This window comes from Trachemys scripta, chromosome 24, assembly GCF_013100865.1.
Source record: "Trachemys scripta elegans isolate TJP31775 chromosome 24, CAS_Tse_1.0, whole genome shotgun sequence".
In the NCBI taxonomy this organism is placed as follows: domain Eukaryota; kingdom Metazoa; phylum Chordata; order Testudines; family Emydidae; genus Trachemys; species Trachemys scripta.
In genome coordinates, this window is record NC_048321.1 from 14,555,435 (window position 1) to 14,569,139 (window position 13,705).

At 59.7% G+C, this 13,705-nt stretch overlaps 1 protein-coding gene across 2 annotated transcripts; it reads right to left on the reverse strand.

Annotated features, from left to right (window-relative positions):
- Positions 1–4,591: 4,591 nt before the first annotated feature.
- XRCC1 (X-ray repair cross complementing 1) lies at positions 4,592–13,332 on the reverse strand. 2 transcript variants are annotated; one of them, XM_034756655.1, is made up of 16 exons: positions 13,215–13,332; positions 12,501–12,608; positions 12,109–12,267; positions 10,795–10,875; positions 10,521–10,638; positions 9,938–10,080; positions 9,179–9,299; positions 8,767–8,983; positions 8,003–8,119; positions 7,624–7,720; positions 7,216–7,390; positions 7,065–7,119; positions 6,605–6,744; positions 6,262–6,352; positions 5,746–5,821; positions 4,592–5,160 (listed from the first exon to the last, which is right to left on the reverse strand). In XM_034756655.1, the coding sequence occupies exons 1-16, from the start codon at positions 13,263–13,265 to the stop codon at positions 5,047–5,049; spliced, it is 1,863 nt and encodes a 620-aa protein (XP_034612546.1). In that variant the 5' UTR covers positions 13,266–13,332; the 3' UTR covers positions 4,592–5,046. The 2 variants fall into 2 exon arrangements, with proteins under 2 accessions (XP_034612546.1, XP_034612545.1); XM_034756654.1 differs by lacking the exons at positions 12,109–12,267; positions 12,501–12,608; positions 13,215–13,332 and adding an exon at positions 11,421–11,996.
- Positions 13,333–13,705: the final 373 nt, after the last annotated feature.

The window sequence follows — 13,705 nt, forward strand, 5'->3', positions numbered from 1 at the left end:
GTGGGTAAGAACCTCACTTAAGTAATGGACCATTACTTGCATCTGAAGAAGTGAGGTTCTTACCCACGAAAGCTTATGCTCCCAATACTTCTGTTAGTCTCAAAGGTGCCACAGGACCCTCTGTTGCTTTTTACAGATTCAGACTAACACGGCTACCCTTCTGATACTCAACAATATGGTAATACTTATAAATGATATAATTATTAATATTTTAAATGAGAGATTGAACAATAATTTATATTATAAATACATTATTAGTAATTATTATAAATTAAAGATTGTATAACATATGTTAATATACAATTTTTATAATAATTAACAAATTAGCATAACTAAATGATAACTACTATTTATCATTTATAACACTTTATATCATAAATGATAAATTAGTATTATAAATTAGGGACTATATATTAACACTACTTTATATTATAAATGAGAAATTCGTCATTATTTATTAAGTATTAGAAATTCGGGACTATATATTATATATTAAAATACTTTATGTTCTAAATGATAGCCCTACTATTAAGGTAAGCTTTTGTTACTAATTTTAGTAAAAGTCAGGGACAGGTCACGGCTTCCGTGAATTTTCCTTTTTTGCCCGTGACCTGTCCCTGACTTTTACTAAAAATATCCCAGACAAAATGGGGATTGGTGTGGCCCACACCGCCCGATGCGGGGCAGCTGCACCGGGGCTGCGGGGTACCCCTGCCACCCACGGCTCAGGGGTTTCCCCGCTGCAGCCGGGAGCTGCAGGGGCCACCAGAGGCAGTGGAGGTACCCCATAGCTCTCTGGCCCCACGGGCAGCGGGGGACCCCACAGCTTCCGACCACCGCAGGCTGAAGTCACGGAGGTGGCTGGAAGTCACGGATTCCATGACTAAATCAGTCTTAATGATTAGTAATTATCGATCGTTAATTGTAAATTAGCACTGGTATACTCACTCTGTATTAACCACCCATCGTACTTTCTATTAGATGATAAACGCTTGATTCTTCTCCTCGCCTTCAGCCTGTCTCTCTGGGGCTGGCTGGTCTCCATTCCCATCTGTCTTGGAGCAGTTCCTGAGACGCTGCTGTTCACCAAACCCCAGCTAGCGTTGGGCCTCTTCTAACCCGGCTTTTACCCGCCACAGCTAACGTAAATCCCCCGTTTCCTGGCTGTTCTTCCAATCTTCTTCCCCCCTGGTCAAATCATCCAAGCTGGATCTCCTCCACAGTTCTAGAATCGGTGCCAGCTTCATCCTTCCCCGAATTCGTTTGTTCCGAGCACGGTTCGGCCTTGTTACTCCCAGGGTCCAGTTGAATGGGTTTACTCCCACTCTCTGCACGATCTACCCCAGTCGCTTCCTCCATCCCCAGCGTTCGGAGCCATACCCGCTGCAGGCCCGATTACCGACTCCTAGTTCTGGCTTGGCACTGTGCGGGCGAGCCTCCTCCCACGGATCACGCCTCACCTTTCTTTATGTACTCGGCCCCTTTCCTGCTCTGCTTCTAAGATCCTTGCAGAGTTCCCCATTTTCCTGCTGTGGGGGCTGGCGTCAGGTTGGCCGCTGGCCGTAAGCCTTTGCAAAGACATAAATGACTGATTGGTTGTGTTAATTATTAATATTTTGTTGTACAGCCCAGATTGCACGTTTAATGAACAGTGACGAGTCTGGTTACACCTCGCCTTGGAAAGGATCAGTTTTTCTCAGTAAACATCGATAAAAGTCAACTTCACCCACGCAAACCGATGGAAAAAGCTTCCTATCGACGATCATCGAAATGTCCAGATGGGCGACGTGAGACCAGCGCTGCTGGGGCACAGAGCGGAGCTGGAGTTCAGGGTATTTGCCTTGTCCATGTCGACAAGGAGTGTTGGAACGGGTAGAAAGCTTTCACGTTTAGTCATCAAATAATTATTGTCCGACCTGCCCTGTTGTGTGACTGCCCCGTAACTTCCCGCAGCAGTGAACATTTAAATCAGGGGGGAAAATGTAAAATGCTTTAAATAAAAAATTGACATCAAAAATTCTAAAACTCAAATTGTCAAGCCTAATTATACATGAACCATTAGTTAATATTAATAAGTATTAATTATTGCTATACTCTCAACAGATCTTGGATGATAGATTATCAATGATCAGTTACCGATTATTATAACCAGGTGACAATGTGTTGGGTACAAATCGATAGTTGCTCAGTAAAATTAATCAGATGAAAGAATGTGACGGAAAAGAAACAAAGATAAATTGTGGACTGGGAAATTTCTGTAGCAGGTTACAAAAAAAAAGTTAAGTAACAAAAATAACTTTACCCAGATTTTAATTTTTAAAATGTTGTAGGTGAAATTTGACCAATTTGCTACAAGAATTGAGAGCGAGAAAATACTAAACAACAGAGTCAAAACTAAATCAGCCTTGAGGGGGGTAAATCACTGGTACAGGGCTGTGATCCAGCCCAAACCCTAGAGGGGAAAGGGCCCCTCAAAGCTAGCGCCCCACTCCCACACCTGGATGCTTCTTTGGATCAAGACATATTTCCCCCCACATCTTGTGGTGAAAGAGGCAGATTGGTGGGGGGAGGCGGGACCAAGGAGACCTGGGCAGCACTTCTGACCTCTGTTACTTCTGTGGCCCCAGCCCAGGACCCCATTGTGCTCAGCCCGGTCTATTATTGGTGTATCAGGGTAGGAGTGAGGACCCCATCACGCCAGGCGCTGCACAAACACCGAGACACTCCTGGCCCCCCAGCGCTCACCATCTAAGCATCAGCCCCCCTCCCGGCCCGAATTTCCATCCCCCTGGGGCTGGGGATGCAAGGCTCAGGTACCCTTTGTTCTGAGGGACCCAGCTTCCCCCCCCACCCGGGCACAGGCAGGGTTGATCCATTTATAGAAGCTTCTTCCAGTGTCTTGTGTGTGGAACCCTCCCCACATACACCCCATGGGGAGGACAGGGCGAGGGTGGGGGGGGGAGAGAAATTCACTCATTTTATTTTCTTGGTACAAATGGTACCTTGGTACCCGAAATCTAAACAAAAGTAGTAACAACTGTCCCCGTCTGTCCATCCTCTGCTGGAGGGGCTGACTGCCCCCCCCCAAATCTTACACACATCACCACCCGGGGAGTCTTGAACTCCCCCAACCCCTCCTCGAGGTTCCAGACTCCAGCTGAACAGCCCCCCACCCAGGTCCGAGTGCCCCGCAATTCCAACCCGCAGCCCTTTGCTATCCCAGCGCTGGGCTCCCTTCCCCCCCAAGCTCTTCCAGTGCCCCTCCCGCCTCTGTCCCTGGACCCACCTCCCGGTCTCTCTCAGCCCCCCTGCTTCATCTCTGCCGCTCGCTGGCAGGTGTGGGGTCAGATCAACACAAGGGGGCCACACCTGGGCTCGTTAACAGGTTTAATTAGGAAAGAGACACTGCAGCAAAGGACAGGCCCCCCAGGTGGTGTGGGGAGCAGCTGAGCTGGGCTCCGGCTCAGGACCCCCCTGCACATCTGTTCTCCCCCTGGCTGGCCTGAGTCAGGAAAGCACCGCGGGGCACGGACCAGAGCTGGGAAGAAAGTTCCCCGGCTCGATTCCCTGCCCAGGCCAGATCCGAACGGGCGGAGACCCCCATCCCCAGCTAGAGCTCAGAGGGGGATGGACGGGTTAGGACTCCACAGCTGGAGATGGGGGTTGCGCAGACCCGGGGCCGCCGAGGGGATGGAGCGTGCATGGGGGGCAGCAGTCGCTCCAGCCCCATTCAGGCCAGACAGCGCGACGCCGCCGCTGATCACATGCCTGAAGTGCCCAGAGCTTCCAAACAGAGGCTGCTCCCAGAACCACTGACGGGGGCAGTGTTCGATTTCATGGCAGCAGGGCCACTCCCGCTCCCCACGCAGCTCTGGGGGCTGTGGGCACAGAGCTGGGGGGCTCAGCAGCAGCACGTCTCCTTTCGAAGGACAATGTGGGGCCCTTTCAAAGAAACCTGGGGGGCAGACGCCCCCCAGGGCCACTCCTCGGCTGCGGTGGGAGGAGCGGGGCCCAGGACTTGTAGCCTGAATTCCATGTGGGGCCCAGGCCAGGGGTGCAGCGAGACCAGACCCACCCCCATTAAAGGGGGTTTTTAAACCAAGCTTCACCCGAAAGCGGTTTATTTCGCTCAAAGAAAATTCTGTATAAAAGAGCTTCCTCCCCCCCCGCCCCCCCACCCCACAAATACAAACAGCAGCTCTAGGGCAGGAGAAAGGGAAACCATCCAGACAGGACTGAAACTGACCAGGGGGAGAGGGAAGGAAACTACCCAGCTTAATTTCCTTGCCCAGAGCAAATGCAAAGACCTGAACTCACCCGCCCTGCGGCTCCGTGGAAGTTCACGGTGCAAAGCGGCCCCCGGCTGCACCGTCCCTGGGGCGGTCAGGCAGGGACGGAAGGTTTCCTGCATTTGCTTTGGGTTTGTAAATGCTCTGGGGTTTAGCATCTAACCCAGCCCCTCGGGCTCTCCACCTCCAGTCACAGACTCCGGCCGGCAGACGCCAGGTGGGTTTAACTGAAAAGGGAACTGACGCGGGCGAAGGGGACTGGACACGGGGGCGGGAGAAGCCCGCGCGGGCGAAGGGGACTGGACACGGGGGGGGGGGGGGGAGAGAAAGCCCGCGCGGGCGAAGGGGACTGGACACCGGTTCGAAGGGATGTATTCGTAGGGCGGGCGAACAGCGAGAAGCTGGGTTCAAATCCCTTTGGGGGCGTCCGCACACAGACTCAATCCAGGCTTAACCCGACAGGTCGAAATGACAGCGCTGGCGGAAAAGGGGGTAGAGGAGCCAGGAGGGAAGATTGGGGGGGTACATCGAGGGGAACAGGGAGTCTGGCCAGGGGAGGTGGGTACGTTCGGGGCGGCCCTGCCCCGGCACAGCCCAGCTCAGCCCCTGCTGTTGACATTGACGCGAACAGGAGGCCGAGGCAGGGACCGAGAACAGCTAAAACCGCCCCCACCCAGCGTCTCGTCTGTACACAGGAGAGCTGCCAGCCCCACTGAGTCCGTGCCACCCTGCGCCAGCGGGATCCCCGAGCGCCGCCCTACGCTCGCGGCACCACCACGTACGGCTGGTGCGGGATGAGTCGCTGACGCTCGTTGCAGGTGTAGATCCAGCGAGGGCGGACGAAGGAGAGGTTGGCGTTGTCGTTCAGAGCCTGCGGGGGGCGAAGGCAGGGCAGTGAGAACAGAGCACCAGGACAGCATCTGATCAGCCCCCCTGTTCTGAGCCCCTAGACCCCCACTCCCCCTCTCAGAGCCAGGGAGAGAACCNGCCCCCCTGTTCTGAGCCCCTAGACCCCCACTCCCCCTCTCAGAGCCGGGGAGAGAACCCAGGAGTCCTGGTTCCCAACCCCCACTGTCCTAACCACCAGACCCCACTCCACTCCCAGAGCCGGGGAGAGAACCCAGGAGACCTGGCTCCCAGCCCCCCTGCTCTGAGCCACTAGACCCCACTCCCCTCCTGGAGCTGGGGAGAGACCCCAGGAGTCCTGGCTCCCAGCCAGTAGACCCCACTCCCCTCCCAATTAGGGACAGAACCCAGGAGTCCTGGCTCCAAAGACTCTAGTCTACGCCCTGCATTAAAAACCCAAATGCCATAAACAGTTTAAAGGCCCAGTGTCCCATTCTCTGTCCCCACGGAGCCAGCCAGCCCCCTGCCTGCTCCAGGGGAGGACACGTGTACCTCATCCATTGGGGGGGGCTATTGGGGTGCAGGGGTAGAGCAGGGGGAGCCCTCTCACCTCCTCGAAGGTGTCATCCCACTCCTGGGCCGTGATGACGTAGTTCACCCGCTCGCTCATGTAGCCCTCCACCTCCCTGGGAGCAGAACGGCAGCATCAGTGAGAACCCGTCGCTTCTGACCCACAGCTCCCCCCCCCCCCCCCCGCCCTGCCCCCGCCCCTCGCTCCCGACCCACAGCCCCCACCCAGGTCTTCCCATGCCCCTCACTCCTGAACCACAGCCCCTGCTCCCCCAGCCCATACGTCCATCGATTATAAAAGAATTGCTCGCTGAACACAGCTATGTGTCTGGCACAGAGATGCAGCTGTCTCTGGGGTGGGGCGCGGAGGCTGGTTAACAACCTCCCAGCAGCAGATCACGCTTAGGACAGCAGTGAGGGAGAATTTCATAACTACAAAGGGGAGTTCGGGAGCTAAACCCACACCCAATGGAATTTGACCCGGACTCCTGGGTTTGCATCCAGTGGAGGGACCAGCTGCTGTGACGGCCTGAGGCCCCCGTGGCCCGCCCCTCACCCGTTGAACGCCGTGATGTAGCGATTCAGGAGGCGTCGTTCCTGGGAGGGGAAATCTCCATACAGGAAAAAGCGTTTGCCCACGAAGAAATCTGCAGAGGAGGAAAAGGTTAACGTAAAGAGCTGGACGCTACAAAACCGCTTGGGCGTCTCCCTGTCAGACTCGTACCGTGTTCACCTGTGGGACTCACTGCCACAGGATATTAAAAATCTTCATGTGTTCTACTCAGAATCACACCCACTAGAGAGATAGGCCCCGTGCCCCACTCCTCGCCCCCTGAGAAAGCCAGTTCCTGCCATGGGGCCGGATGGAAGCCAGAGTCCCCATGTCCCACTCCACATACCAGGCAGCTCCGGGATGGGCTGATCCGGCTCCTCCTCCACATCCGTGTTCTCGTCTGTGGAGCCGCCGTAGGGGTCGTCGTCGGGGTCCGGATTTGCCTCCCGACCCGCTTGCTGCTTCTTGCGGTGCTCCTCCTCCACCCTGCATCGGGGACCGTGGGTCAGCTGGGGGGCACACCCCTCCCTCAACTCCCCCTCCTCTTCCCTACCTTCTCCCCCCCCCCGCTCCCCCCAAGCCAGTGATAGAACCCAGGAGTGCTGGCTCCCAGCCCCCCGCTCTAACCACTACACCCCACTCCCCTGAGCTGGGGAGAGAACCCAGGAGTCCCGCCCCAGAATGAGCACACGTGGGGGGAGGATCTGCCCCTGGGGCCCTTTTTCCATCCCTCCTGTCCCCACTCCCTCGCTGGATCAGCCCCCATGGCTCCCAACTCACCCGTGGCCACACTCTGCTGTACCCACCTCCTCAGCTCGTCGTCCGTGTCGCCGGAGTCGCCCTCCCCGCGGTCTCTCGCCCCTGGAGAACAGCACAGGAAATCAGTCCCAGCCACCCCACGGCATTGGGGGATACCTCCCGGGGCAGGGAGCCAGGACTCCTGGGTTCTCTCCCTACCTGCGGGCTCCCCGCTGTCCGTGGAGGCCGGGGAGCTCTCCCCCCCGGCCTGCGAGTTGCCGGCGTTGGCCCAGGATGTGCCGGGCTCTGTCTCCTCCCCTGAGGACTCACACAGAGGCGGCTGGGCCCTGGCAGGTGCCTTGCCCTGGTGGTTGGAGCTGGGTAGCCCGGCTCTCTGCAAGAGAAAGGTCCGAGGGGGGGTCTGGGCGAGGTGGTGTCATGGGGGCAGGGGCTTGGGGAGCTAGACCCCACCCCACCCCCAGAGCCGGGGAGAGAACCCAGGAGTCCTGGCTCCCAGCCCCCCTGCTCTAAGCACTAGACCCCACTCCTCTCCCAGGGCTGGGAGAGAACCCAGGAGTCCTGGCTCCCAGCCCCAGCCCACTCCCCGCCCCACCTGACGCCCCCTACCTGTCGGGGGGAGGGGGTCTTGCGGGTCCGGGCGGGCGGCTCTTCCTCGCTCTCCTCTTCCTCGCTGCCCGAGGCGGGTGGCCCATCCATTAGGTACCTGCCAGGGTACACCCCCTCGGTTACCCCCGAACTGAGTGAACCCCCTGGAGCCCCCCATCCCCCTGCAGTCCCCCCACCAGACTCCCACAACAGGACTGAACCCCCTGGCCTCCAGCCATCACTGATTGCCCCCCATGAATGACCCCCAGCACCCCCTCTACCGGTCTAGCTCCCCATCTGACCTCTGATAGCATATAACCCCCCTGAGCCTCAGCCATTGCTGATACCTCCTGGATGGCCCCCCCAGCCCCACTGGACGTGGGGTGCCCCCCGCCCTCACCGTTTGCAGGGCAGGCGCCGCCGGGCCTGGTGGCAGTCCAACACCCACTCTTTGCGCACGATGGTGCCCCCGCGCCCCTTCACCTGGCTGTACTTGGGGGTGTTGGCGAAGGCGCAGCTAGGGGGAGAGAAGCAGAAGGGAGATCAGAGAGGGCCAAGCACTGCCCCCACACACAGCCGTTTGGAGACAGGAGGGGTAGGTCAAGGCATCAGGACTCCTGGGAGGGGAGTTGGGTCTAGTGGTTAGACGGGGTGGGGGAGGGCTGGGCGCCAGGACTCCTGGGTTCCTTGCACAACACACAGTTGGGAAGGTCCACCCATGCTCTCCTCCTGGTGTCTCAGTGCGCCTTGGGTTTCCCAGGATGCACTGGGCCGGAATTAGGCAGGGTTAATCAGGCTGGGAAGTACCGGCTGCACTGGCAGAAGGTCGGGGCCCACATAAGGTGGGTGCTGTCGGGAGTCCAGTTTGGCTGGCTGGGTGGCAGCAGGTGGGCGGGGGTGGCTGGGGGCCAGCTGGGTAGGGAATTGGGGCCGGCTGCTGGGGGTGTCCCTATGTGAGGCGGGTGCTGTCAGGGGTCCAGTCGGGCTGGCCGGGCAGGGGCAGAGAGCCAGCGGTACCTACGTGAGGCGGGTGCTGTCAGGGGTCCAGTCGGGCTGGCCGGGTGGTACCAGCCAGGCGGGGGCAGGGAGCCGGCGGTACCTACGTGAGGCGGGTGCTGTTGGGTGGTACCAGCCGGGCGGGGGCAGGGAGCCGGCGGTACCTACATGAGGTGGGTGCTGTCAGGAGTCCAGTCGGGCCGGTACTTGGCGCCCATCTCCAGCGCCTTGTCCCGCAGCTCGGAGCGGAAGGGGTTCTGGAAGCCGCTCAGCACGAAGACCGTCCCCTGCAGGAGGCGATGAAAATCCTCCCCCGCCCCCTCCGGCGACGGCTCCTTCGGCTGCTTCTTGGGGGCTGGCGGCCTGCGGGGGGGCGGCTCTGGGGCTGGGGGAGGACAATAGGGGGGTTAGCGATAATACCCGCCTACTGGGACACCTGAGCCAACTAGAATGCCCGGCCGAATGACTTACACTGTACCCCCCCACCTTTCTCTGGCCCGTAACGTAGCGACAGACCTTGATCAGTCACACTGTGTAATATGCACAGAGCCGGGGAGAGAACCCAGGAGTCCCCTCTCACCTTTGGCCTTCTTGGGGGCTGGCTGCGGGAGGTGGGGGGCCTCAGCGTCAGGTTTCCGAGCAGAGGGGGGCGCCGAGTTCTCCTTGCTGAACTCAAACTTCCTCTTGGTGGGAGCCGGATCCTGAGGGGGAAGAGAAGTGGGTCAGAAGCGAAAGGTAAATATCCGGTATGATGTGCACTGGATTCCTGAACGCAGCCACCTCTGGGGGGGCTGTTTCTCAGAGTTCCCTCACTGGGGCTGAGATGCGGGCGCTTTAAGACGAAAAGGGAAGGTGAACCCCGTACCCAAGCACATCTGCAATGCAGCGGATTGTGGGTACCAGAATGCAGTCCCCAGCGATGGGCTCTGGCCCGGATACCGGGGTTCATATAGACAACATCATTCCCAGTCCAGCAAAGCAAGCTATGCCCGTCAGCCTGCTCCTGACCCCCTGACAGCCCAGGCCAGAGACCGGCCCCTGAATCATTCCTAGGACCGAGAACCCCCTGCGCCCCTCGGGGACGTGTTCCAGCGGTTCATCCCCCTCCCTGGTGAATAGACAGACAAGGATTGCGGCTCCCCGGAGCCGTTCCTGGGTTAAACCAAACGGGTCGAGCACCAGGCGTCACTTGCTCTGCGGCGGGATTATCAAGCCGTTCCTTGTTTTCGCGGCTCCTACTAACCTGCCCCCACCCTCTTTGCCACCGGACCTGGCCCCCGGGTTCCGACAGCCCCCGCCACTGCGAGGGAGCGGCCGCGCCCAGCCGAGAGGACTGTACCTTGGGGGAGGCCGCAGCGCGGCTGGGGGAGGTCCTGGCGGCGGGTTTCTCTGTGGCGGAGGGGGAGGGGGAGGAGGCGCCGGGTGTGCTGGCCTGGAGGGTGGAGACGGCGTAGCTGGGGGATGGTTCCTCCGTCTGCGGGGCTGCATGGGAGAGCGGACAAGAGACGTCGCAGCCACAAATCGCAGCAGCACGTGGAGCTAGAGCTAACCGGACGCACCACAGAGGGCAGGGGACAGCCTCTGGAAACCGGCATCTCTGGGTAACCTAGACAGACTCACCACTAGACCCCACTCCCCTCCCAGAGCCAGGCAGAGAACCCAGGAGTCCTGGCGCCCAGCCCCCCCTGCTTTAACCCACCAGGCCCCACCCCCCTCCCAGAGCCGGGCAGAGAACCCAGGAGTCCTGGCTCCCAGCCCCCCTGCTCTAACCACTAGACCCCACTCCCCTCCCAGAGCCGGGCAGAGAACCCAGGAGTCCTGGCGCCCAGCCCCCCCTGCTTTAACCCACCAGGCCCCACTCCCCTCCCAGAGCCGGGCAGAGAACCCAGGAGTCTTGCCCCCGCCCCCCGGGTTCGTGGTACCTCTGGGCGGCGTGAGAAGCGGTTTGCTAGCTCGGCTGAAGAACAGGGCCCCGGGCCTCATTGAGGCAGAACTGCTGTCCTCGTCCTTCACCTTAAATTGGCCCAGCTTGGTCACCTTCTGTACGGAGAGAGATGCACAGGGCTGGGCTAACAGGGGCTGCGGGTCAGGAGTGAGGGGCACTGGCAGAGCTGAGGGGGGAAAGAGGGAGCCCATGGCTGGGCTAGCAGGGGCTGTGGGTCGGGATTGAGGGGCACCGGCAAAGCTGTTACTCACCGGGGAGGCAGATTTTGATTGGGTTTCGTTGTTTTCGGGCTGCGAGTGGAACTTCACAAAGGACAGCCCATATGCCAGGGTCTACGGAGAGATCAGCCAGAAAGAAAGTGACCCATTGGCAGTGCTGGGGAGAGAACCCAGGAATCCTGGCTCCCAGCACCCCCTTCCCTGGTCTAACCATTAGACCTCACTCCCCCCACTGACACACCCTGCACCCCACGTTCACCACTTTTATAAGGTTATGACACATTTGATACAAAGTCTGCCTAGTGAGATATCACTTGAAAACTCATAATCCGCTGAACATCATTATCCTGCTAAAATGTATGTAACAACACTGTGTGTAAAGCTATGGGCTTTTACTATATGATGTTACTAAAATATGTTATGATTCTGGGGCACGCCCACCGACTAGCTTTTCAGAGACAACAAAGGACAGACCTATACCCCACCAGGTGTTAAGAAACTCTCAGCTGTGCAGGCAGGCATTCTCTGGCAGGGGGAAGGCATGAATAAGAAATGTACATTTCACCCCAAAGACAGTTCAAGCGTCACATACACAAAGTGAGGGGTAATAGTCAGGGAGAGAGGGGTAAAGGAATGAAAAACAGTGGCTTCTACCTCACGTCTTTGCTCATGCCATCAGTATATTCACTGGAAGGACACTGAACCAAGTGAGGGGTGTCCCAGGCTGAAAGGAAATCCAGCCTGTGAAATCTACTACAAGCTTTTGGTGAGAAAAATCCCTTTTGCTTTTCACTTCACTTAGTTGGGTAAATTAGGGATTCACTTCCGTGTTTATGCCTTATCACTTGCAATCAATGAGAATCGAGCTTTCTGCAGTTAATAAACGTCTCTGCTGGTTCCATCCAAAGCAGCGTGTTTGGACTGAGTGTTCGGGACCCTCCCCTTGGCTGGTGCCCAATACCTTTCCTTTGACGGGATTTCTACGCGCTCGGGCTGGCCGAGAGGGGGCTGAGCAGTACAAGACGCACATTTCTGAGGGACAAGGCCGGGACTAAGGATTTGCGGATGCTGCCCTGGGTGTCATTCAGGAGTGGCTAGGAGAACATTCCTGTCACTCAGCACGGGGTGACTTTACCAAGAGGACGCAGCTGTACCCTGGGGAACCTCGCACCCACCTGACTTGAGCAGGGGGCACTGCCAGCGGATCACGCACTCACCACTGTTCTGCATTGCCCGCTTTCACTCACCCACGTGTAATCCCTTCCACCCCTGCCCGGCCAGTATGCGAGGGGTCCCCAGACCAGGCTGCACTGCGGAGGAGGGTCCCAGGGTCGGGAGGGGTCCCACCTTGGTGTAGGGCTGGGTGCAGACAATTTTCACCCGGTCCCATTTCTTCTCGGCTGCTGCCTTCACCAGCTTGTCCGGGCCGAACATCCGGACTCGGTTGAGGTTGGTGCCGGCCTTGCTCTCCGAGGGCGACATGAAGGACGAGGTGACCAGCAGCACCTGGGGGGAGGAGGGGGGGCAGGAAGCCTGGGGTTAGAGAAGCCTCCGTAAACCCCTGACACCCTCCCACCCCAATCCTGTCGCTGCCTCAGTCCTAAGGGTGACTCCCCCTGGAGTCGCTCCGCTGGGCCCCACCTCACAGGGCTCACTGAACCAGGGCCACCCCTCTGCCCCCCCCCCCCAAGACCCAGGAGCTCCCCAAAGCCCAGCACGCGCGGCTTCCTCCCCCTCACCTCATAGTCCTGCTCGCTGGGCGAGGCGGAGCTGCCGGCCAGCACCTCCACGAAGGCCGAGCCCTCGTTGCCCACATCGATGCTGTGGATCCGCTCCTCCTTCTCGAACTGCCGCGGGCAACAGGGGGGAGAGTCAGGGGCCGGGGATGCGGCACCCACCCAGGGCCCACTTCCAACCCACTCCGGGAACCCAGGAGTTCAGGCCCCCCGTCCCCCTCCTGCTACAACCACTACACCCCCCCACCCTCCACCCTCCAGGGAGAGAACCCAGGAGTCCTGGCTCCCCCTTGCCCCCCCCTCCTCCAGGAAGAGAACCCAGGAGTCCTGGCTCCACGGGGGGGGGGGGGGGGGGGGGGGGCCCCCCCCCGGGGCGCCCGGGGGGGGGGGGGGGGGGGGGCGGGGCCGGGCCGGCGGGGGGGGGGGCCCCCCCGGGGGTGGGCTCCCCCCCTCCCCCCCCCCCCCGCAGGGAATGGTCTCCCCCACTCAGTCCTCCCGCACCCCCATGGGGAATGGTCTCTCCCGTCCCGCCTCTCCCCCGGGCAGGGAATGGTCTCCCCCACTCAGTTCTCCCCCCCGCCCCGAATGGTCTCTCCCGCCCCCTCCCCCGGGCAGAGAATGGTCTCTCCCGTCCCGTCGTAGTCTCGCCGACCCAGACCTGACCCCCCGGAATGGTCTCTCCCAGCCCGCCCCCCTCGGGAATGGTCTGCCCCGCACCGGGTCGGCGCTGCTCGCGGACACCACATGGCGGATCCCGATCTCCGGCATCCCCGCGCTCCGCCGCCGGGCGCCAGCGCTGCCCGCCCGCCCCCCGGAAACAAAACTCTGGCGCCCGCCGGAAGTGGAACCGCTCTGCGCCGCCCGCTCTATGTTCGCCCGGTCCTCCGAGCCGCTCTGCGCAGGCGCCGTTGCCCGGCGAGGGATTGTGCGCGTGCGCAGCGCCCGATCCAGCCCGAGACGCGGCGCGCGTGCGTGCTTCCTTCGCGCCTCTTTCGCCTGGTCCCCGCCCGATCGCGGCGCATGCGCCCCGGCTGCTGCTAGTGCGCATGCGCCTTGCCCTGTTCCTCCCCCTGGTGGCGCAGAGGTGAAGTCACATCAGAGCAGATCACGTGGTGCAGGGGGCAGGGATAGCTCAGTGGTTTGAGCGTTGGCCTCCTGAACCCAGGGTTGGGAGTTCAATCCTTGTGGGGGCCACTTACGGATCCAGG

What these genes read in the sequence shown, in the direction of transcription:
- XRCC1 (XM_034756655.1), bottom strand. Translation starts at nt 13,265, where the DNA reads ATGCCGGAGATCGGGATCCGCCATGTGGTGTCCGCGAGCAGCGCCGAC. An exon ending in AGCCCCCAAGAAGGCCAAAG is followed by an intron (nt 8,984 to 9,178) that starts GTGAGAGGGGAC and finishes GTCCTCCCCCAG; the next exon opens with CCCCAGAGCCGCCCCCCCGC. An exon ending in AGACCCCCTCCCCCCGACAG is followed by an intron (nt 7,391 to 7,623) that starts GTAGGGGGCGTC and finishes TTTCTCTTGCAG; the next exon opens with AGAGCCGGGCTACCCAGCTC.